The sequence below is a fragment of the Megascapheus bottae genome, chromosome 3 (genome assembly GCF_031878675.1).
Source record: "Megascapheus bottae isolate mThoBot1 chromosome 3, mThoBot2.hap1, whole genome shotgun sequence".
NCBI lineage: Eukaryota > Metazoa > Chordata > Mammalia > Rodentia > Geomyidae > Megascapheus > Megascapheus bottae.
Genome location: NC_143511.1, coordinates 60,284,895 through 60,308,775, shown reverse-complemented (window position 1 = coordinate 60,308,775; position 23,881 = coordinate 60,284,895). Strand labels below are relative to the sequence as shown.

Below are 23,881 nucleotides of genomic sequence, written 5' to 3'. Positions count from 1 at the left end.
AACAAAAGTAAAAAGTGTGGTGTGGCAGCATACAACCCTGAAACTCCAGCATGCTGGAGGCTGAGGCAGGAGAATAGAGTTTCATGGTGAGATCTTGTCTCAAGGTAAAAAGAAAAAGACAGGAAGTCCATCAAAGTAGTGGGAGTGTTCAACTGTTTTCCCTGTCTGGCTTTTCTTCAGTCCTGGAAAGCAGCTTTTTATTTAATCCTAGTAACTGTGGAAGCAGACTCTAGCTTCCAGAGGCTGGTGACATGCCAGCTCCCACTACTACCACCTGGCTCTGTGTGTGTGTGTGTGTGTGTGTGTGTGTGTGTGTGTGTGTGTGTGTGTGTGTGTGTGTGATGTCCTTAGGAGCCACCCGGAAGTTCAACTGACAGCTTGTCTGATATGACCCAAAAGGTACCTCCTCCCATTCTCTTCTTCCCACCCTCCCCCCCCCCCCCGCCCCCATCAGCTGCCTGTCCAGCTCCACATTTTCTATTCCTGGAGACTCCTTAGTGTTGGTGCCTCTAATCTTTGGGGATCATCAGTTGACGAATCAGTTTGTTATGAAGTCCTGGAAAGAACGAAGGGTATGTTTTAAAAATACACAGAAACGGCCCCAGACTGGAAAGCCCAGGAAAGTTCTCTTTCAAATATTTCCTTCCCTGCATACAGCTTTGGCTGGCTATGGCTTCTTTCCAACTCATGACATCTTTGTCTCCTACCCCCCCCACCCACAGTTCCACTGGTAAATTATCTCCAAGTGTTTTTGCTTAAATTCCCAGTTCATGGCAAGCCTCTGAATTGCCTGCTTTTAGATCAGGTTTTCACTCTAATCCAATCAGCTGTGTGCTGGCAAGTCATATGATACAAAACCTGACCACTCACGCAGCACAGTGTATAGAGGAGGGGTTAGAAAGGTCCCTGAGGTTGAGGTACTCAAGGAAATGCATCTCCTTAGCCACTAACCTTGAATCAGCACGAGTCATACTGGAGGAAGATTTTACACAAAAGAAAAAGATTTTATTATCTTATTAGTCAATATCCCTGGATGAAAAGTGGGTACAGCACAAGACTGTGTTCACAGTTCAACTTAGACTTTCAGGAAGCTGTTTCAATGACTGGCTAGCAACTCTCCCCCTTGGCCCCAGCTACCTTGGCAGATGGACTGAACTATGGTTCAGGGACACTCAGCTGGACATCTGGATTGGTCTATCCCAGAGAGACATTGGAAAAGTGCTATTCTGAGGGACTTTGTATAGTTGAAGGCAAAACACAGAACAAGTGAGCATTTCTAAGCCCCTGTCTGGGACCCCACCCAGGATCCTTGGGGCTAGTCACACATTCCAGGAGCAGCAGCACAGCTGCAGCCACAGCTGCCAGGAAGGGGCCAGAGCTTCCTCGGAAGTGGGGGTAGGGCAGAGGCCCTAGGGCTCCCTCCAGGGCCCCTGAGTGAGCTCATTCCCACCCTCACACCACTGACTTCATCCTCCAAGGCCTCCTGGCCAGTGTTCCAAGCAGTGGGACATGCTCTCTCCAAGAACTAGGCCCCTGGGCCACCTGGGGGTGGAAGAGAGGGAGTGTGTGCATTCCAGACCGAGTCCAGCTCCCCAGAAACCAGGGGTAACACTGAGCTGGGAAATGGAGAAGTATAGCTTTTGCTCCATTTATTTGTTCATTGGCAATCCCTTCAGCAAATCCCAGGAGGCAAGCTGGATGACCTCATGTCTTCCAACTGAGAAATCTCACTGACTCTGTGAAGTAACTCCAGGCTGCTCCAGGTTGTCAATGAAGGCTGCTTTATGGCACATTTAAAAGAGGGTTTAATACTCTGAGATATTTACCAAGAGTAGAATTCCATGCATGAAAATCACATAGGTCGATCTTCACTTCTCAATATTACAAATAGGTGCATAGAAAAGCCCAAGGTACAAAAGAAATTTGCTTCTGGAAACAACAAAAAGAAAATAAAAAATGTATTGGTCCCCCCCCTCCCCAACTCTCAAAATACAGCTGTGGTGTGGGTAGCCATTGGATAAATGTTTCAGATGCTCATTCTTTTAATATTGATTAATTCCTTTAAGAATGAGCTCATCCTGAGCTGTATGTCCAAGTGTGTGCTTGGGAGATACACACATCACACACACAAGCACATACATGGACAGGGACAGACCCGCAGCTGGGTTTTTGTTGTTCTAGGCACTTGGTAGCTGCGTTCCCGTGTCTCCCACTTTCCCATTCCATTTGACAGATTACTTCTTTGGAGGCAGGACGTTTTCTTCGAAGAAGCCCTGGTTGACAATGTTCCCTGCTGGGAAGTATCTGGCCACCACGAAGGAGGATCCATCACTTGCAGATGCCTTCCCCACTCCCATAGTCTTTGTGTTCTTCCACACCATGGCAGTGAAGTGTCCTGTGGAGAACAAATGGAGGAAAGAGGACGCCAGGCAAGTCAGTAGGGCGACTGGGAAAAAATGTTCCGATTTTTACAGCCTGGAATCATTTTTCCAGGCTTGGGTCTTTGCAGATACTAATCAGGAAGGAAAGACAAAACACATCAACTTCTGGATTTCATTTTCTTTCTCTTTCTTTTGGGGGGTGGGATGGGGTGGGGTGGATAGTGGTGGTGGTATTTGAGTTTAAACTGAGGGTTTTGTGTTTCCTAAGCCACCATTTTCATACCTCTAAACATCTTTGCTTTAGTTATTTATTTATTTATTTGCTTGAATCTCATGCCAGCTGTGAACTCCTGTCCTCCTACCTCTGCTTCTGGATTTCCAAGCAGATCCTTTCAATTCTGTACATAGACCTCAGCCATCTCAGCATTTCTACTAGTCTGTCAGAGATCATGACAACCTTCAGGGGATCCAGCAACTGTGATGCCAGACTCCCTGGCACCTGTCTCAACCTTGTTCTCAAACTGCACTCTGAGCATAGGTCTCAGTGTTACTTTCCAATGATCACTTTTTTTGGGGGGGGGGGGGAGCAGACCTGAGCTTGAACTCAGGGCCTGAACACTGTCCTTGGGCTTTCTCAAGGCTAAAGCTCTGCCACTTGAGCCACAGCACCACTTCTAGCTTTTCTATGTATGTGGTACTGAGGAATTGAACAAGGCCTGGTCTTCGTGCATGCTAGACAAGTACTCTACCACTAGGCCAAACTCACTTTCAAATCTTCATTTTACTTATTTGCCATAGTTGGCGTCTCTTCTTTTCAAAGCACTCCATCCTTGACTTCCTTGATGTCATGATAGCTTGTCCCTTCTCCCATCTCACTGTCGTCTCCTCCTCCTCTTTTCCCTCTCTTCTAAGTGCTGGAGAGCTTACACTTCTCAAAGCTCAACCTCTTTGCTTTTCTCTCTCTATTTTCCCTGGCTCCTAGATTAACTTCTCCAGCTAAACCTCTCTGCTCTGCATTCCAGACATAAGGACGTCCTGCACATTTCCAGTTGGCTGATTCACAAATGAAATGTACCCAAACCAAGCTCTTGATTTTGATTCCAACATTCAGAGCACTCCTCTCCTGACCCTTCCATCTGCTTCAACAGCAGCTCATTACACAGGCTTTCCGCAGTGGACCTGCAATCTTCCCTCTCCCCATGACCCCATGACAAGCCAACACTCAATCCTTAAGAATTCAACTCAAAAATATATCTCAAATCCATCTCCTTCCCAAACCTTGGTTCTCAAATGCAAGCTTTTTCCTCAGAACATTTCAATAAATGACTGAATGGCTCTTGGAATCTACCTTGGCTCTCTAATTTATTTTTCTTTCTTTCTTTCTTTCTTTCTTTCTTTCTTTCTTTCTTTCTTTCTTTCTGTCTGTCTCTCTCTCTCTCTCTCTCTCTCTCTCTTTCTTTCTTTTTTTCCTTTTTACTTCTGTAGTCAGTAATCATTGAGACATAAATCATATTTGTTTACTTCCCTAAGGGGGAAAATCTTTTGCTTCTTTATAATTGCAACCAGAATGAAAAGGTTACTTAGGCCCAATGGTCTCCTTTCTTTTCCTCAAACATACCAAGTTATTTCCCACAGGAGAGTCTTGTGCACATTGGCCTCTGCAGAACATTCTCCCAATCAGCAGCTTTGTGTCCTTTATGTGTTGTTCATGGAATTCTTTTGCAATCACCCTTTTATTTCCTGAATACCTTCTGTTCTTTCCCTTTCCCATCATTATGACCATTTGCAATGGCATTTTTTTTTTTTTGCCAGTCCTGGCTTGAGCTCAGAGCCTGAGCACTGTCCTTGGACTTTCTCAAAGCTACAACTCTACCACTTGAGCCCCAGTACCACTTCTGGCTTTTTTTCTGTGTATGTGGTACCGAGGAATCGAGTCTGGGTCTTTGTGCATTCTAGGCAAGCACTATACCACTAGATCAAATTCCTGGCCATCCCTGGGCTTTTCTTGAGGCTAGAGCTCTACCACTTGAGCCTCAGCACCACTTCTGGCTTTTTCTATGTATGTGGTATCAGGGAATTGAACCCAGGTCTTCATGCATGCCAGGCAAGCACTATATCCCTAGGCCAAACTCCCAGTCTTGCAATGGCATTTAAAAAAAATGACACTACTAGATCTTGAGCACAGGATCTTGATCTCAAGGCTGGTAATGTACCATCTGAACTATACCTCCCCTTCTAGCTTTTTTCTGGTCAACTGGAGATAAGACTCTCAGATTTGTCTGCCTAGGCTGGCTTTGAAGGGAAGTCCTCAGCTCTCAACCTCCTGAGTAATTAGGATTTCAGGCATGAACCACCAGTGCCTGGGTTATAATGGTAAATTTGTTTGATTAGTTAATTATTGCTTGTCTCCCTGACCAGGCTATCAGTCTCATGTAGGGAAGTGGGGTTGGTTTTTTTTTGTTGTTGTTGTTGTTTGTTTTTGCCAGTCCTGGTGTTTGAACCCTGGGCCTGGGTACTGTCCTTGAGTTTCTTTTGCTCACAGTTAGCACTCTACCCCTTGAGCCACTTCCAGCTTTTTCTGTTTATGTGTTACTGAGGAATCAAACCCAGGGCTTCATGCATGTGAGGCAAGCACTCTATCATTGTTCCCAGCCAACAGTGGTTGGGAACCACACTCCTGATCCATGAGACCCTTATCTCCAATTCACTACCAAAAAACTGGAGGTGTAATTATGGCTCAAAGTGCTCAACCACTAGCTTGAGCACAAAAGCTCTGGGACAGTGCCCTGTCTCTGAGATCAAGCCCTATGACTAACAACAACAACAAAAAATTGTAAAAAAATAATCAGAGAAGGCCGGGAGTTTGGTTTAGTGGTAGAGTGCTTGTCTAGCATTCCTTGGTACCACATACATAGAAAAAAGCTGGAAGTGGTGCTATGGCTCAGGTAGTACAGCTCTAGTCTTGAGAAAGCCCAAGGACAGTGCTCAGGTCCTGAGTTCAAGCTCTAGGAATAATAATAATAATAATAATAATAATAATAATAATAAAAAACAGAGAGCTAAGTGTGGTAGCACACACCTTTCATTCTAGCACTCTTGAAAACGAAGGCAGGCAGGATTGCCAAGTGCTTAAGACCAACCTGGGATGCATAGTAATAAAATAAATCCATATCATTGATGATATAATTAAAGCAATAATGAAAAGAAAAACAGAACTGGAGGCATGGCTTAAATATCTGTGTGGTAATTTCAAGGCCCTGGGTTCAATCTACAGTATTGTCAGAAAAAAATTGAAGAAAGTGCCAGTGCAGGTGGCTCAGGTTTATAATTCTAGCTACTCAGGAGGCTCAGATCTGAAGATCATGGTTCAAACTAGCCCTGGCAGGAAAGGCCATGAGACTCTTATCTCCAATTTATGACCAGAAAACCAAAAATGGTGCTGTGCCTCAAAGTGGTAATGCAGTAAGTCTTGATGGGAAACATCTTAGGGATAGCATCCAAGCCCTGATTTCAAGCTCTAAAACTAAAAAAAAAAAAAAAAAAAAAAAAAAAAAAGGCAAGGAAAACTCTCTTTATTATTTATCTTTAATTTTGTAGCAAGAAGCTTTACTTTTCTTCTCCAAGTAGTAGGGCAACCCTTCTTGCCCCTGCCCCCTTGTGATGTTTGCCACAAAGCCAGGCACTTGGCAGCTCTGTCAGGCCTTATCTTAGTCTCTGAGCTTTCTCTTCTCCAGGGCTCAAGCCCTTTCTTACACAAGCCTTCTCCTAAAAAACCACATGCTTTGGCCATTGACTCCCTGAGAAAGAAGAAGCTGCTGTTTATCCACAGGTTGCTAAGCAAATGGTTAGACACACAAGCGTACATTAACAGCACAAAACTCCCCGTGGCCTCTTTTCTCAGAGATGAGACTAAGCAATATTTCCTCTTGTAGGGGAGGTCGCCATCTGCACAGTTAATTCAGTAAGGGGTATTTAGAGATTAATTAAAGGACCCAACTTCCTTAGCAACCATCAGATACACAGTAATTTCTAGCTCTAACAGCTCCTCCCTCTTCCTATTTATCTTTCTCTCTTTCCATTCCTCTCTCTCTCCTTCCCTACCTCCCTCTTTCCTTCTCCCTCCCTCTTCCTTTCTTTCATTGTTTCCTTAAAGGGACATCCTCTTTCCTGCTGTGGACTCACACTTCCTAAAGCATACCTTTGAAAAGCATATGGAATAAATTACAGCATATTCTGGCAAAGGATAATGTGTAAGAATGTGTAATGAGTAAGAATGAGAAAACTCTCTGGACTAATACGGAACAATTGCTGACAAGGACAAAAGACATCACACACTCTGACCCCAGAGTGTGAAAAAGGGAAAAGGACACACACACACACACACACACACACCGGCGCAAGCTTAAGTGATTCTAGAAAGACACACAGAAACAGATATCACCTGCATGCTTCTTGGGAGGAAGGGGCTAAAAGTCAGAGCTTATATTGCTTGCTTTCATATTTCATATGGTGTAAAAATATTACCCATTCAGAACAAACATTCTAATCTCCCATAAAGAGCATAAAATGAAGTAATTATAAGTAATGTTTCTCTTGTCAAGCACATAGCAAGGCTTGTCCTTCAATACAAGATGCTCTAGGCTGGGCAGTGAGTAAGTTTGCAAAGGCAAGGCCCTTTCACCTACAATGGACTCAGGACAGTGAGCCCTAGACTATGGGTTAGCAACAAGAAGCTGGGGAAAGAGTCTGGGAAAGGCCAAGGCCGAATGGGCCTGAGGATCTTCAAGGGTCTCATAAGTCTCATAACCATCCAAAGCCCCATTGTTTTCATAGGCTCAGACTGTCTGTCTCAACTGTCATCAGTGGGTCTGCAATGGCCCAGGGATTAGTTGGCCAAGGTCTGCCCCTGTATTGGTTGGTGACGGCTGGGACAGGTAGTCTGTGATCACAGAGAACTGAGCCCTGTTCCCCACTCTGATTTGTGAGATTCCAGCCTTATAACAGGAGCCATGGGAAGAAGAGAGATCAGGTAAAGGGTAGAAGACCTGAGAAAACCTTCTTGCCCTTTGTAGGCCCCAGTTTCCTACTGTTTTAAATAGTGTGGAGGCTGGCGTGGCACTTTGTGACCATCAAGTGTGTGTGCCCACACACAAACAGTGCCAAGAACTTGCTCTGACACGTTTGATTGCTTAACAATCTTGTTCATGGGTAAAGCAAATCCAGAAGCTGTGAACTTTCCAGTATCTGGAAATTGATCTTTATTCAGAGAAGACAGGGCTCTGCCTACACATTCTTTATCACCACTCTTTTCTCCCTCATTCTGTGGAAATGCTAAGCCTCACACCAGGCCCTGGGCGGAGAAATGGCCCAGAGTCCTGCCCATAGGGTTGCAATAACCCCTGCCCTAGAGGGTGAACAGTAAACCACCGGAAACTGTGACTAGCTCTGAGAGCATATCACTTCCTACTTCTGAAGAAACCCAGAGAGGCCCCAAGTGGCTCTACCCATGGGTGAGAGGGAGGACAGCCCTTCACAGATCTCTTTCAGGTTCCCTGGTGCCTCTGACTACACAGAATCTCACCCTTCTGAACTCTGTTCTGGGCCAAGATGGAGTCTGTGTTAGTTCTAAGGAGGCAGATGAGGCCCAGTGAAAAAATAAAGGAGCCCAGAGCCCAGAGCTCTAACAGGCTAAAGGTTGGCTGCTTGCCCTGGAGGAGGCCTAGAGAAGAACAAGGGTCCCTCCAGAAAGCTCTTCCCTGCCTCTGAATCCCCAACTCTCTGAAGATCTCCTAGAGGCCACCACCATGCTCCTTCACCTCAAATAAGGAAGATAAAGAACACACTCAAGTCCATACAGGTAGTTGCAGAGCTGACACTGGATCCAGACTTTCTGTATCCCAAGCTCAGTGAATGCAGCCACTAGAGAGGAGAGTGAAGAATATATAGGGAGGTAGCAAGTGTGGAGAGAAGCAGAAAGAGGTACAAGTGGGGTGGAGGGGAGGTTAAGTTGAACGGATCCTTTTCCTGAAGATTTCAGGGAGCTACTACAGTTTAACTGGGATAACCCTGGGCAGAGAGGAGTTCATCTGGCTACTGGAGATTCAGATGGATTGAGGGAGAAACACTAGTCTCGGGGCTTGAGCTCAGGGTTTAGATGCTGCTCTTGAGCTATTTTGCTCAAGGCTAGTGCTCTGCCACTTGAGCTACAACTCCACTTCCAGCTTTTTGGTCGTTATTTGGAGATAAGAGTCTCAGAGAGTTCCTTGCTTGGGCTGGCTTCTAACCAGGATCCTCAGATCTGAGCCTCCTGAGTAGCTAGGATAATAAGCATAAGCCAGTGCTCCATGGCTTAGACATGTTTTAAGATATCAGAGAGGCCCATTCGAGAATGAAGACCTCAGCCAGATGCTGGTGGCTCATGTCTGTAGTCCTAGCTACTCAGAAGGCTGATATCTGAGGATCACAGTTCAAAGTCAGCTCTGGGCAGGAAAGTGTGAGAATCTCCACTTAAACAGCAGAAAACTGGAAGTGGAGTTGTGGCTCAAAGTGCTAGAGTGCTTGCCTTGAGCAAAAGAAAGCTCAGGGACAGTGCCCAGGACCTGAGTTCAAACCCCAGGACCTTAATCTGGAGAGTGGAATCAGCAGTACAGTGTTCTAAGAAGGAGGGGTTCTGGGGGACAGGTGTAGTTTGGATAGATATTGGGGAATTTCGTTCTCTGGGAAAAGTCAAACTAAAGAAATATGGAAGAGTGAGTACAGAAGGAAAAAAAAAGTATTAACTTTCTGAAGGTTGGTTCTTCTTCGAAGGCAAACACCCAACCTGTCCAGACCACTGGTGGGTCTGCCACTCACCGGTCCCAGAGGTAAAGCCAGGCTGCTGGAAGTTGTAGTTCTTGATTTCACCATACCATCTCTCAGCCACCTCCTGTCCTGTATGGAGAAGGCATGGTTCTGAGCTCAGTAACAAAGTCCACTGACTACCTCATCCCTTCTACTGTCTCCAGAAACTCCAAACCACCCATCCCACAACTGGTCATCTGATAAAGCGCCAGTGAGTTGAAACATTTGGCTTTGTGCACCAGAGGCCCTGCAGACTTCTAGGGAATTATCATCCATGAGCTTGACTAGACTGAAGAGAGAGAATGTGTGGGATTGGAAAGAGCACTGGCCTGGGGTCAAGGGTTCCAGGACAAAGGGACCTGCATGAGCATGCCTGCCATCTACTGACTTGCTGTGTGGGGAAAACCCTCCCCTTCCCGGAGCCTCTAAAAGCAGGGTAAATGCAGCACTCCAAGAAGCTTATACTGATGCTCGAACTTCTGGGAGACTCTGTCGCCATTCCACACCATGCCTGCCTCTGAAAATTCCCACAGGAACAAAAGTGACTGACTGGACTGGATTAACAGGTCAAAAATTTTCACTGCAGACAGAAGAGCCCCTCCTGGCCCTATAGATAGGCATTTACTTACAAAGAGGCATTTCCCCAGCAGCTGCTGAGCTCAGGGACAGAGGCAGGTGGAACCTTGACCTGGACCTAGGGGGATAACTCTCAAGTTTTAATGTGGGCATTAGTCACCTGGGATCTTGTGAAGACTCAGCTCTGATTTTAGTAGGTCTGGGGAGGAGCCTATGAGTCCAGATGTGCAACAGCTTTCCCAACACTGCCACTGGTTTATGGAGCACACATCAGCCTCATGAGGAACATTTAAATAAACTCGAAGCTTAGATCCTTCCCCAAATCTACTGTGTCCGTTTTTTTGTTTGTTTTTTGTTGGTCCTATGGCTTGATTGAACTCAGGGCCTGGGCACTGTTCCTGAGTTTTTGTGCTTAAGGTTAGCGTTCTAGTACTTGAGCCATAGCTCTACTTCTACTTTTGTGATTAATTGGAGGTAAGAGTCTCACAGACTTTTCTGCCCCAGATGGCTTCAAACTGTGATCCTTAGATTTCAGCCTCCTGAGTAGTGAGGATAAATGGTCTTCAAAAGATCTGAGGGGGAGCCGGGCATGGTGGCTCAGGCCTGGAATCCTAGCTACTCAGGAGGCTGAGATCTGAGGATCATGGTTCAAAGCCAGCCTGGGCACTAAAGAACGTGAGACTCTTATCTCCAATGAATCACTAGAAAACAGGATGTGGGGCTGTGGTTCCAGGGGTAGAGCAGCAGCCTTGAGCTGAAGAGCTCAGAGACAGTGCATAGGCTCAGAGTTCAAGCTCCATGACACCCTCCCCCCCCCAAAAAAAAAAGATTTAAGGGTACAGCCAGAGTCAGGTATCCAATCTCTCTCTGGTAAGATGGGGAAATGGGAGTCAGAGACTTGCTGTAATATAAAGCCAGGACGGAACATTTCCCAAGCCCTGAGTGAGACTATTTCCATTCCCCAGTCTTCTCCCAGCCTACACTGGCCACAGCCTGGGTCAGGAGGAGCCTGAAGGCTGAGGACAAGGCCTCAGAGGGACTGCTGTCTTTTACAGAGCAGGCCCGGGCCTCTACTGCAGGACTGCAGGGAGGGGGCCCTGGCTCAGCAGTGCTAGGGGACACCCCCGCCCCCAGGGAACTCCCCGGAATGTGAGGCTGGAGAGGGAGTGAGTCATGTTCCAGCTGGGATTTAGTGAGAGCTTCAGAGAGCAAGACAATTCTCAAACATTTTTTCCTAAAAAGCCAACTGCAAGGCTGTAGGAGCCAAACAGCTTGAGAAAGTTTGCTCAGGGTATAAGAACATCTTGCTTGAGACCCTGGATGGAGGAATTATTTTCCAAAATGAAAAAAAAAAAGTCTTACTAATTTTCCTTGATTATGAAAGTGAATGTCCCAGCACTGCAGTATATTTGGGGAGTGGGGTGGGCGGGAGGAGTGGAAAAAGAATTTCTCAGTAGCCAGAGATGGTCTGGCAGCCTTGGAATAAGGCTGAGACTGTCCAGATCGTCTGTCTCCCCCACCCTCACCCCTCAGCCTGGGAGATTCCTAAGTGGAACCGGTCAGTCTGACTCATTTTCTGTCCCTGGCTCCTAGCACAGGGTTGGCCAGGAAACAGACTCTGACAATTGTTGGTTTTCTCCCCTTTTCTGGACTTGCAGCTACACCATGGCTAAACCATGCAGAGCATTGGAATAGGGAAGATTATGGAGGTCCATAACTTGTTAGGTGCAGCTTGGGCAGAGAGGAAGAGAGCAGAAAAACACCCACCTGTCTGGTCATAGGATGCCCATGCCAGGTTTTCCCCACACTGGCCTCGACTTGACTCTGGGCTGTGCTTGAGGATCCTTGTGCTGGCCAGGGCCTCGGAATACCTGTCAGAATCCATAGTGTTTTCTCCATGTGGCCCCTGACCTCTGAACCCACAGCTGCAGTACCAGAGGAGTCATCCCCTGCCCAAGGCTCTTGGAGGAAATAGGGGAGCACTGTGGGCTCCCCCCACAATGGTCCCATTTTACAAAGGAACACATCAAGGCACAGAGGAAAAAGGAGACCTGCTTGGGTAAATGTCATAGTGATATTCAAGCCTGACCCCCAAATGCAGGTTCTTTCAAGAGGGTCCCTTTTGAGGACAGTGGCAGCCCTGAGAAGGGCCTGAATGCCTGGGGAGATGGGTTGGGGGAGCTGGGGGACTCACTGCTGAGCCTCTCGGTTGAGCTTCTTGGAGAGTTTCAGTGGAGGGACTCCATGCTGCCGTCGGTACTCATTGTGGGCCTTCAAGACTTCATTATTAAACTGTTTGGAAGCTAAAAGACAAGACAGAGAATCAATAGCTCAGTGCAGAGGAAAAGACTTCCCCAAAGTCAGAGCAATGCCTAGCTCAGACTTCAGGCTACACAACAGACTTCTGTCCTCTTCCTGGCCTCAGAGCCCCTCGCCAAATAGCCCTGTCTCACACCGTGGCTCTTTCTGTCTTCATCCTGGATAGTGTCCTGCAGGTTGAAAGCCCTTGGCTTATGTGGAACCTTCTGGACTTTGTTGGGAATCTGAATCTTTATTGAAGGCCACAGGAAGCCACTGAATGGGAGTAAGGGAACGAGTTGATAAGGTCTGTGTTTCTGAAAGACTCTGTGGGCTGTTGAGTGAGACATGGACAGGAAGTAGAGAGCAGATGTTGGGAGATTGGACCAATCAGCAGAGGACTTCTGAAAGCAAATATCAGAAGGAGATTGGATACACAGCGCTGGGCTGGACCTCTGGGGTCTGGGAAGGGCTGGAGTTGGAAGCCCAGAGAAGCAGCCTGACTGGGGTGGATGGTGCTCACATGGAGCTTTATGATAATAGAGGAACAGGTAAAGAAGTGGGACTGGGGGAGGGAAGGGGAAGGGAAAGGGGGAGAAACAGGGGGAAGTGGTGTAAGGAGAGTGCAGGAAAGGGATAGTGATTGGGGGCAGAGATGATCAACTGTGGCTGCGGTGAGGGGAGAGGTTAACCAATGTCCAGCTGCATTATGAACTCAGAAAAGGTGAGGTCAGTGGGGGCTGGGGCTAGGGAAATAGTGGGTAAGGGCAAGGGCAGGCAAGGGGGCTAGTGGACAGAGGGCATGTCAATTTGAATTTGAAATAAGACCTTATTCATTCAGCATCTCATCAACTCATCACCTGTCCAACTCATTCATTCATCAATCCTTCTGCTTAATTATCAAGCATCAAACATCCCTTTATTATCCTCTATCCACCCACATCAACAACCATACCTCATCTAACACCAACTATCCATGGATTCATCATTTATTCAGCAGCAGGACCAGTCCATCCACCCATCCATTCTCTGAACACCTTTTGAGTGCTAGGAATCCAGAGACAAATCAGCCATGTCTTGCTTCCAAAGCTCACACACAGAAAGGAGACAGCCTTGTAAGAGCCACCATGCCAGTAAAACACACTAAGAGGACTTGAAGAAGGATGGCTTAATAAGATCTAGGGGGTCAGAAGGCAGGTAACTCCTGATTTGTGGCTCCAAAAATGTTAGAAGATAGGGGAGAGCCAGGCTAAGAGTATGAAGGCTCTGGGCCTCCACCTTAGGAATCTAGGCGTCTCCTCTGTAGTTGGCAGTAGGGAGGAGGGGTAGAATTGTGAGGACCATACTAAGCTGGTCCTGTCTGACCAGGAGCTTGTTATTTGAGCACTTGCTGTGGGTGGTGGCAGGAAGAATGTCAACAGGGCCAAGAAGGAAGTACCACAATCCTTCCTGTGCCCCAGGTCATATTCTCTAGGGCTTTTCTTCTTTTGGTTCTTTTTACCCCAAATAAGTCCTCTTCAATCTCACGACCAGACCCTGTCTCCAGGGTCTTTGAGGACATGTCCAGAGAGTCCTTAGAGGGAGGCCAAGAGGAGGAGACCAGGGCATGTCCTGTCCCCCGTCCCTCCCTGGTGAGCTCAGGATGGTTGGGGCAGAGGGGAAGAGCTATGCCCAGGGCACAGGGGAAGCAGAAGTGTCCAGCCTGGAGAGCTCGGAACCCACGGGGTTCTATAATGGGATGCATGGGTTACAGGGAGGGGCTTCGCATCCAGATCTGTGAGATAGGAACTGAGAGGAAACCAAGGTAAAGATGACTAGGCTTAAGGCAGGGGAGCGGGGTGGCTAGAGATGGGCTCCACCCTTGTTGATATGAAAGACAAAAGCTCCAGGTCTGGAGGGGGGGTGGGGGGCAGGAGGCAGAAGCGAGGCGGTTTAGTGAGTACAGTGTTGACTTCACAAGAGGTGAATACACCTAACAGCACTGACTGTACATTTACAACCAGTGGAGATGATCTATTTCACCCATGCGCTTGAGGTCTGGCATGTTGATGTAGTATTTAGGACTCTGTGAACCATGGGATTTATTTGTCCTGCACCCCAAGGTGCTATCAGCCCTGCAATGTCCTTGGCCACGAGGGACAGATATGAAAGCTGCTCAAAACTAGGTCATTGCATTTCCACTGTGAAAGATGTCAGAAGGAACAAAAGTGAAAGTTTGTTTCAGCCAGACTTTGAACTCAGAAGTTGGCTGTTCAGCACCCAGCCAGGTACCCCACCCCCACCCGAGCCCAAGACACAAGAAGTCTTACCAGGGGGAACAGGGGGGCCCACTTGCCTTGCTGGCTGGGAGAAAGGGGCCCCCACATTTCCCCTCTGGGAGTTCTAGCATCCCCTCCCAACAGAGCAGAGACACCAGTTATCAAGGTCAACCACAGCCAGCAAGAGGCACACCCCACTCCAGCAGACAAACTTGAGAACAAAGATAAACATAAGGAGGAAAGTCACAGAAAAATCATTGAGCCTGGGGACCTCAGAGAAAGCCCCAGTCACCACAGGATAGGGGAAGGGCAGGGCAAAGGAGGCTCAGAAAGGTCACAGATGGCCTGCCAGAGAAGAAGACAGACCTATCTTCCCCTGCTGGTGCTTTCTCCTGCTTGCTGGCCAGCCCTGGTGCAGAGCCTGTGTGTGACCTCATTACTTCTTACCAAGCAGATTCCATAGCACTTCCACTGTCATACCCATTGCTATACTAGGAAACTGAGGTGTGTGAGAGGAAGTCAGTGCCCAGATTCCCTGAGAAGAGTACCAGGACCTCAAACAGAATGACAGAGGAGTCACCAAGGAGATGATTAGTCCCTCCCTGCGAGGACAAATGAGGAGAGCAAGAGGAAAGAGACATCAAGTTGGCCTTCTGGAAGATTCTCCAAAGGGAGAGAAGAGGAAGGAAGACAATCATAAAGATTTCCAAGTGCCTTCTCTGTGCCAAGGACTTCAGAGCTGTACCTGCCCAAGGGCACTGTACACTTCAGGACTGTGCTACTGAACTGAGCATGGCTCGATGGGGTGCCAGAAAGGCAGGGGTGCAAGACACAGGCACCCTAGATCAAATTGCTCTTGGACCTTAACAGGGCCTTAGTTTCTACTGCTGGTGGACTCACTAGGATTCTGGGGAGATCTGTGCCCCACCATTCCCTGTTCTTCCCTCTGCATCCTCCTCCTTGTCTGAGGCTGCCTGGTCTCATTCTTCCACCCTCCCCAGAGGCTCTACTACCAAGGAGCTAATGGCATTCAGTGGCTAGGATAGGGCTATGGACTGGCAGTTCCCTTTGGCTAGTAGCTAGAAAGCAGCCAGGCCAAAACTGGTTTTATTTGCTTATAAGGAAGCTCAATGACAGAGCACTTGGCTAGCATGTGCAAGGCCCCGAGTCCCATCCCCAATACTAACAAAAACAGTAGAAAAGAAGGCATGCACTTGTTGCTCAGGCCTGTAATCTAGCTCAGGAGGCAGAGATCTACGGATTGTGTTTTGAAGCCAACCAGGACAGGAAAGGCCAAAAGGTGTGCCTGGCGTGGTGGCTTGTGCCTGTAATCCTAGCTACTCAGAAGGCTGAGATTTGAGGATCGAGGTTCAAAGCCAGGCTGGGCACTAAAGACCATGAGACTCTTACCTCCAATTAAACATTAGAAAACTGGAAGTGGAGCTGTAGCTCAAGGGGTAGGGTAGTAGCCTTGAGCTGAAGAGCTCAGGAACAGTGCCCAGGCCCAGAGTTCAAGCCCCATGACAGACAGACAGACAGACAGACAGACAGACAGGCACACACACACACACACACACACACACACACACACACAAAGAGCCAGAAGTGGAGCTGTGGCTCAAGTGGTAGAGTACCAGCCTTGAATGAAAAAGTGAAAAGAGAGCACAAGATATTGAGTTTAATCCCCATTACCAACACAAATTCAGAGTCAGGGGGAAGAGGAGAGAGAAGAAGAAGAAGAAAGAAGGAAGAAGAAGGGCTCTTATAAGAAGAAGGAAGAGTAGAAAGTAGGCAATTAAAAGAAAAAAGAACGCAAAGGCTTCAAGGGGGTAGCTCTTTTTCTGGAAGCCTGAGTTTTTGGCAATTCAAGAGATAAAAATCCTTCAGGGCTGCAGTTCCTACACAGGGCTGGTATGAGGAGGGTTCAGTGAATTCACCTGGCTTTAGAACTGTTTCAGAACATCATGAAGTTACTGAATATCAACTCCACTTGTGCATCTTCTTTGGTGGGAATGAGGAGGCTAATTGTATTTAAATTGCTTTAAAGCCAGGTACAACAGTGCTAGTTAGTAATCCAGCTACTAAGAGGCTGGAGCAGGAGGATGGACGGAGTCCAGGAATTCAAGGCCACCCTGGGCAACACAGTGAAGGCTATTTGAGAACAAAACAGGATTTTTGTTGTTGGTGGTGGTCATGGCACTTGAACTCTGGGCCTGGGTGCTGTCCCTGAGTTCTTCAGCTCAAGTCTACCGCGCTACTCTTTGAGCCACAGTGTCACGTCCAGTTTTTTGGTGGTTAATTGGAGATAAGTGTCTCACGGACTTCAGAGCCCAGGCTGGCTTTGAACCATGATCTTCAGGTCTCAGTCTCCTGAGTAGCTAGGATTACAGGAATGAGCCAAGGGCATCCAGCACAAAGCAAGATTTTGAAGGCAGTTTTCAGTACCTCCAAGCTGGGATATTTACTGAGGGACTGAGTAAGTAAGTGAATGAAAGAACAGATGAATGGGCCCTCGGGGTGCTTACCATAGGCTGTGTTCTCACACTGACCGTATAGAAAGAGGAGGCAGAGTAATCCTACCCCATATACGCGTCAGCCCAGGCCCTGTGCCTGGTCTGTATTGTGAATGGAAAGTCATGGTGGGGGAGCTTGGGGGAAAGAACAGATGAATGGGGTTCTTACAGAGGTACATTGAAAGTCTAGAGCAGAATTCCTTGCCTTGCTACAAAAGAGGAAATGAGTGTGCGGGGCAGCTTGTGAATGGCCTCAGCTCATCCAGTGAGTTCTCATTAGAGACACACCTAATCTATACTTTCACCCCCCACATCTCTCCCCATCTTGCACACTTGCACTTTACATACAGCTCCTTTTTTCCAGATGGCGAGGATAGACAAAGAAGATTACGCAACAGCCTACAGGAACAAGGAATCCGCTTCCTAGGAGAGTAGCCTTTCTCCAGGCCTCTCCCTCTCCTTTGACAATTGAAGAGCGGCTCTGGCCACTGCTGTTCTGCTGGCTCCACTCAGGCCTGCCTAGAGACCAGGCCCCTCTCCGGGCCGGGTCCCCATCTGCATGCCAAGGGTGACAGCTGTGACTTTCAAAATACCTTCAATGTAAGGAAACGCTTTTCTTTGAACAGATGGAAGCAAACTGCTAGGGTAGACCTGGCCACACAACCTCTTTTTGTTGTTTTTTGTTTTGTTTTGTTTTTTTCCTGAAGCCCCAGGGGTTTCAGTCAGTAGAAAATTCCTGGCTAGTTACTATAGTCCCTAGAGGCCTGAGGCCTGCTCTCATATCTCTACTCTAGATGTCCATAAACACGAAGAGTCTTAGAGACAATTAGAATGGTGTGTGGACACCCTTTGGCCAGAGGCCAAATGCCAGAGGACATGGGGAGTGTGGTAAAGAAAACAGAGCTGGGAAATCAGTGCCTGGGTTCAAATGCCAGTTTTTTCACTTACTGGTTAAAGGTGTGAGCTTGGGCATGATTATTTGAGTTCTGTACATCTAGAGATGAGAGGATAGTAAGACTTGTTACAAAGGCAGATGACCAGGAGTTTGGCCTACTGGTAGAGTGTTTGGTACCACATACATAGAAAAAGCCAGAAGTGGTGCTGTGGCTCAGGTGGTAGGGTTCAAACCTTGAGATAAAACCCAAGGACAGTGCTCAAGCCCTGAACCCCTGAGCTCAAGCCTAGGACGGGGGAGGGGGGGAATAAAGGTGAGATAAAATGCCAGAGTTTAATGACTGGAAATCATTCTTATTAGGAACAAGAGACTTCCACAGATCTCAAGGCTATGGCACTGTAGCCAGGCAAGGAAGTCAGGACCTGCTGGGAGCAGGACCTGGGGTCTTCCAACATGGGGCAGAGTCACTTTCTGGGCTTTGAGCTGCATCTGTGGTCTAATCTCACAGTGATGTCTGCTGCCCCACACCGTTCTGGAGCAAAGAGCCCTATTCCTGTGTTGTGAGGAGAGATCAGGCCCTAGGAAGCAGGAACTGAATTCTTTTGCTGGTATTTTGGAGACACAGAGAGTCCCAGTGTGGACACGGGTCTGTGAGCTACCTCCTGCATGTGAGGGCAGCCATCCAGGTTGGTGACCTAAAACTTCAAGGTGGGGCCTGTGCTGTGAAGGTTCATTAAGTCCAGGTCACACAGACAAGTCTCTCTTATCTCTTAGGGATCCTTTAGAGGAAGCCAGCCATGATCCCAGAAGTTCAGTCTTAAGAAGAGTACATGTTGTTATGAGGAAGCTAGCTTAGAATGTGTTTCTAGAAGATTCTTGGGTTGTGGTGGGAAGAGGAATAATTCTTAAATCAACCAACTCCAACCTGCTCTCTGGCATGGGTCCCCGCTTCTTTTTTGAGTGTGAAATCATCCCGCCAAGCACCTCCAGTCCCAGAAGCATGGCAGCCATCTTCTACCCACACCCTGCCCAGACCCTTCCCTCTCAGAGCAAGGTGTCACCAAACAAGCAGTAAGCCATCAGCATGCAAAGCCACTCCCCTCTTTCTCTCCAGAAAGCCTTTGTCTTTTCTAGGATAGTCTCACCTGTCCACCATCTCCCTTCCTTTCAGTTGCTTTCTTCCCTGGCACAGTTTCTGGTGCTGCCATGTTGGATGACAACCCGGGTCTCAAAAGATAAAGCCTACTTTCCCAAGACCTTCTGGGATCAATCATGTCCTCCAAAAGTCTCTGATGGCTCCTCAGAGAGGAGACATCTTTTCCTTTGCCAGCTCCACCATCTGTATGACCACCTGCATAAGCTCTTCTCATCATCTACTGCAGGATGACTGTCTATTCGCCAAACAGCTTCTTCAAAATTCATTTCACAATCTAAGTGAACACTCATAAAGACAGGAGACATCCCTCCACTGCACTCAGTCCACAGCTTGACACAGAAATTATTGATGAGGGGAGAAAAGGATGAACAGGTAGAAGAACAAGCAGAGTTGAATATTCTGGAAAACTGCATTAGGGAAGAAGCCAGGAATAACTGATTAAAACATGGCTTTCAAAGTAGTGATGTATGACTATAATTCTACCTTCTATGGGATATGGAGATTGGGAATCATGGTTTGAAGTCAACTGGAGGAGAAATTCATGACTTGCCATCTCTACCAATGGCAGAGCATGGTGTGTGTCTGTTTTTATCCCAATGACTTGGGAAAGCACAAATAGTAAAATCACAATCCAGGCCTGATCAGGTCTAAAGTGAGAAAAGTAACAAGGGCTGGCAGAGTGGTTCAAGTAGAGTATCTGCCTAGCAAAAGCACAGAACCCTGAATTCAAATCCTAGTACTGCCACATACAAAAAGAAAACACAGACCTTTCAAGTTTTCCTTCTAAATTTATAGAGAAAAGAACTGATTTCTTAAGTACTATCTCAAAGTGCTCTTTCTCATCTGCCATAGTTTGCCCATCACTACCTATCATCCTATTCTTTTAACTACAGGACAAGCTTTCTTGAACAAAGACTCTAGCATCCTATGGACTATTGTTCAGATGGGGAAACAGGCAGGGCAGTGGAAAGAGCCTGGCATCACATAGCAAGTGGTTAACAGGCTACAAAACCAAGCATATCTACCAGTAGAACCCAAGGCAAGGCAAGTGAGAAAGCCACTTACTCTCCACTCTAGTAACTCATGAATCTAGGTCGTGAAGGTCAGACAGATCCAGAGGAAACAAATCTTTCTTTTCTCCACAAAAGCCTCCTGTGAAGCAGGAGCAAGGCTGAGATAGACGCAGTCATCGCTGACAGCCAGGAGTGAGGGGCTCTAGGGGAAGCAAATGTATGGGCTGAGCACTTGTGCCGGGTCCACGAAGGAAGAGCTACAACAAAGAATGCCCAGAGCTGGCTGTCCTTCTGTCCTTCTGCATGGGAATCAGAAATGGACATAGCTGGGGCCTAAGAGTTGAGCTTAGAAGTGGTGGAGGCGTGGGGAAGAGAAGTCTGGCACAATGGCTCATGCCAGTAATCCTAGCTGCACAGAAGGCTGAGATCTGAGAATGGAGGTTTGAAGCCAGCCCAGGCAATTAAGTCCAGGAGTCTCTTCCTGCCAATCAGGCACCAACACAAACAGCCAGAAGTGGAGTTGTGACTCAAGTGGTAGAATGCTATCCTTGAGCAAAGTAAGCTCAGGGACAGTGCCTAAGCCAGTCTTCAAGGCTTAGGAGTGGTACCCAAAACACACAAACATAAAAAAAGTGTGGAGGGTTGTCAGGCAGGGTGGTGGGTATTGTGAGTGCCAGGTACAGGCACCGGAGAGAAGGGGCCAGGATGCTTTGTCAGCCACGATGGCGAGCCTGAGTGCCTAACATCCAGAGGGCCTGACAAAAGGAGTTTAGGAGTTAGGCTGGGAGGTGCAGAGAGGTCTGCATTTCGGAAATGTCCCCACTACCGTCACAGTCACAGCCGCAGCCACAGGTCAGAGATAAAGAAGGATCAGCTGCGCCAGGCTTAGCACAGGGGAGCTCAGGAGAGGAGGAAAGAATGAAAAGATGCCCAGTGTCTGTAGGAGGTCTGAAGGCGGCCAGCCGAGTTGTGGGAGAGATCCTGAAAGTTTGGTGACTTCCCCCCCTCCCCCTCTAATTTTGTCTGAAACAAAGCAAGAGCCACGCCTGGGCCAGAGCGCAGAGCGCAGGGCGCGAGCGCAGGGCGCAGGGAAACCCTCCTGACGCAATCTCTGGCTCGCAGCCGGGAGGACCCCGCCTGGGTCTCCCCGGCCCGCCTCGCTCTTTCTCTCCGGACGTCCGCACCGGCCACCCGGCCTCCCGGTTCCTCAGAAGCCGACTTGCTCTACCCATCGGAACTCTCAGCCGCTGGCCCTCTCCATCAGGCATCCAGGGGTCCCGCAGCGCGGCCAGACAGAGCCGCCCCGCTCCCGGGGACCAGGCCCGCGGCGGGACAGGATGACGATGGGGGTCCCGGAGTTGGGAGGTCCAGCGCCATCCCTGCGCCCCGGCCCCAGGGCCCCCGCGCCTCACCTGACTTGCCCATGGCCGGCTCTGCACGCTCCTCAGTCCCGCTGCAGCCGCGCCGCGCTGCCCCAGGTCACCGCCCCAGCCACAGGGGCTGGGCCCCGAGGGGGCCGGGCGCTGTCGGCCCCGCCTCCGACCCCGCCCGGCCCCCGGCCTTATAAGGCAAAGACAGCTGCGGGCCGGGCTCCCGGGCCACCGCCGGCGGCCCCGAGAATTCCTCGTGCGCCGGGAATTCCGGCTCCACCCCCGGGCTCTCCAGGTGCGAGGCCCTGGCCTGCAGGACAGCCATCCCGAGCTGTGCCCCGCTCCGGGCCCTGAAGGGAAAACACGCACCTTCCGCGTGGCTCCCTGTCGTCCCTCTGCCACCCTGGCACGGCGAGAGGACCGCGGTCAGGGACGGTTGTGGCCGGCGCCACCTGGGGTCGCTACTCACCCAGCATTCAGGTCCCCAAGTGTGCCCCTTCTCAGGGACAGGGGGCCCCCAAAGGGCATCTCTCCCTGGACCTGGGCTCCTCTCCAACCTGCCAGCGTGAGCCGCCCCAGGGAGCGCCTGAGGCGGCCTCGGATCTGTTCGCCTGCCCGCCTGCCCATCTGTTGTCACTATCTGTTCTCAGGTTTATGTCAGGTGCTGGTCAAACTAGATTCCTCCATACCCCCTCACCTGGACTTGAGATCCCTCGTGATTGGTACTTCGATTTATAAGTTATTTTAAAGTGTTAGTTCCCAAATATTTGGGACTTTTCTTGACATATTTCTGTCACTGATTCCCATTGTGATTGTGCTGTTGTAACTGTTCCAGTGAACCTTACCAAAACTGGTTTTTAAAGCCCAGGCCCAACTTAGGTCCAGTTACTCATCCCGTATAACTAATAGAGACGTGGGAGGGGCTGGGAATACAGCAGTTCAGTACATCCTCAGCCACCTATTGAGGTATAGACATTGCCTTCAGGTTAAGTAGGGAGAGTAGGGGGTAGAGGGTGATGAAGATATGCCTAGCATAGACAGTTCCAACTCTCAGGTGTGGCTTAGTTGGCCATTACTAGCTGTTTTTTTTTTTTTGGTTTTTTTTTTTTTTTTTTTTTTGTCAGTCCTGGGCTTGAGCTCAGGGCCTGAGCACTGTCCTTGGACTTTCTCAAGGCTAGAGCTCTACCACTTGAGCCTCAGCACCACTTCCGGCTTTTTTCTATGTATGTGGTACCGAGGAATCGAACCCGGGTCCTCATGCATGCTGGGCAAGCACTCTACCACTAGGCCAAACTCCCGGCAACTAGCTGTTTTTGTCCATGGAGTTCTGGAGAAGTTATCACTTTATTACTGGCACAGGGCAAAAATAAGATGGTCTGCTGAGTTTGGGGCTATTTTTAAATTCTTATTTTATTTTTGCACATCCTGGGGCTTGAACCTGGCCTGGATGCTTTCCCTGGGCCTCTTTGTACTCAGGCTAGAGCTCTATCACACGAGTCTCAGCACTACTTCTAGTTTTTTCTGAGAAGTTTATTGGAGATAAGAATCTCTTGGGCTTTCTTGCTCTAGTTGGCTTCCAACCACAATCCTCAGATCTCAGCCTCGGGACTAGCTAAGATTCTAGGTGTGAGCCACTGATGCTCTTCTGAGCTGTTTGCTCTACAGATAAATAAGCAGAAGACATTGCTTGTTTGGGAGACTGTTTGCTTACTACACAAGATGACTGTCATTGAATCTTCCCTTTCTTCAATGTAAAGTGACTGCAAAGGGATGTCAACAGATCAAAGGCTACAAAAATAGAAAGTCGAGGGCTTTTCATTAATTCACAGGGCCGGGCAAAAGCATTTTTTTTGTCAGTCCTGGGCTTGAACTCAGGGCCTGAGCACTGTCCTTGGAGTTTTTCAAGGCTAGAGCTCTACCACTTGAGCCTCAGCACCACTTCTGTTTTTTTTTTTAAAAGCATCTTTTGTCTATTGCATTATGGACTAACAATGTCCTGTGTGATTTCTGTTCTTTCACATGTGTTCATGATTGTTTTATGGCCCACGATGTGGTCTGTCTTGGGGTGAATATTCCCTGTGCACTTGGAAAGACTGTGTATGCTGGTATTTTGTCAAATGTCCCCTAAATGCCTTTTTTTTTTTTGTGGGTCATAGGGCTTGAACTCGGCCTGGGCACTGTCCCTGAGCTCTTTAGCTCAAGGCTACTAACCTGGGCATTGTCCTTGAGCTCTTCAGCTCAAGGCTACCAACCTACTCTAGAGCCAAGCCCCACTTTCCATTTTCTAGAGGTTAATTGGAGGTAAGAGTTTCAGGTCCTTTTGTGCCCAGGCTGGCTTTGAACCTTGATCCTCAACTCTCAGCTTCCTGAGTAGTTATGATTACCGGCATGAGCCACTGTGCTGGCCTAAATGCCTATTTAAATTGACTAGCAGTGTTCATGTTTTCTGTCTGCTTATTCTATCAAATATTCAGACAGGGATGCTGAAATCTTCAGCTATATTTAATTTGTCCATTTCTTTTTTAGGTTCTATATTAACTTTGCTTCATGTACTTTGAACCTTTCATTTAAAGCATAAACA

At 48.2% G+C, this 23,881-nt stretch overlaps 1 protein-coding gene and 1 non-coding gene across 4 annotated transcripts; one reads left to right on the top strand and one right to left on the bottom strand.

The window, feature by feature from the left end:
* Positions 1–983: 983 nt before the first annotated feature.
* Positions 984–21,427, bottom strand: Glipr2 (GLI pathogenesis related 2). 3 transcript variants are annotated; one of them, XM_090330248.1, is made up of 5 exons: positions 21,343–21,427; positions 11,992–12,100; positions 11,565–11,668; positions 9,234–9,311; positions 984–2,395 (listed from the first exon to the last, which is right to left on the bottom strand). In XM_090330248.1, the coding sequence occupies exons 1-5, from the start codon at positions 21,353–21,355 to the stop codon at positions 2,235–2,237; spliced, it is 465 nt and encodes a 154-aa protein (XP_090186374.1). In that variant the 5' UTR covers positions 21,356–21,427; the 3' UTR covers positions 984–2,234. The 3 variants fall into 3 exon arrangements, with proteins under 3 accessions (XP_090186374.1, XP_090186373.1, XP_090186376.1); XM_090330247.1 differs by lacking the exon at positions 21,343–21,427 and adding an exon at positions 12,253–12,753; XM_090330250.1 differs by lacking the exons at positions 9,234–9,311; positions 11,565–11,668.
* On the top strand, positions 16,862–16,993 carry LOC150065624 (small nucleolar RNA SNORA51). Its single transcript, XR_016535050.1, has one exon. It is a non-coding gene; the product is annotated as a small nucleolar RNA SNORA51 (small nucleolar RNA).
* Positions 21,428–23,881: the final 2,454 nt, after the last annotated feature.

Coding starts and splice junctions, on each gene's coding strand:
- Glipr2 (XM_090330247.1), bottom strand. CDS start 12,445: ATGTCTCACTCAACAGCCCACAGAGTCTTTCAGAAACACAGACCTTAT. Junction 9,312..11,564: donor GGCATCCTATGACCAGACAG/GTGGGTGTTTTT, acceptor TTCTCCATACAG/GACAGGAGGTGGCTGAGAGA. Junction 2,396..9,233: donor TGGCTTTACCTCTGGGACCG/GTGAGTGGCAGA, acceptor TGTTCTCCACAG/GACACTTCACTGCCATGGTG.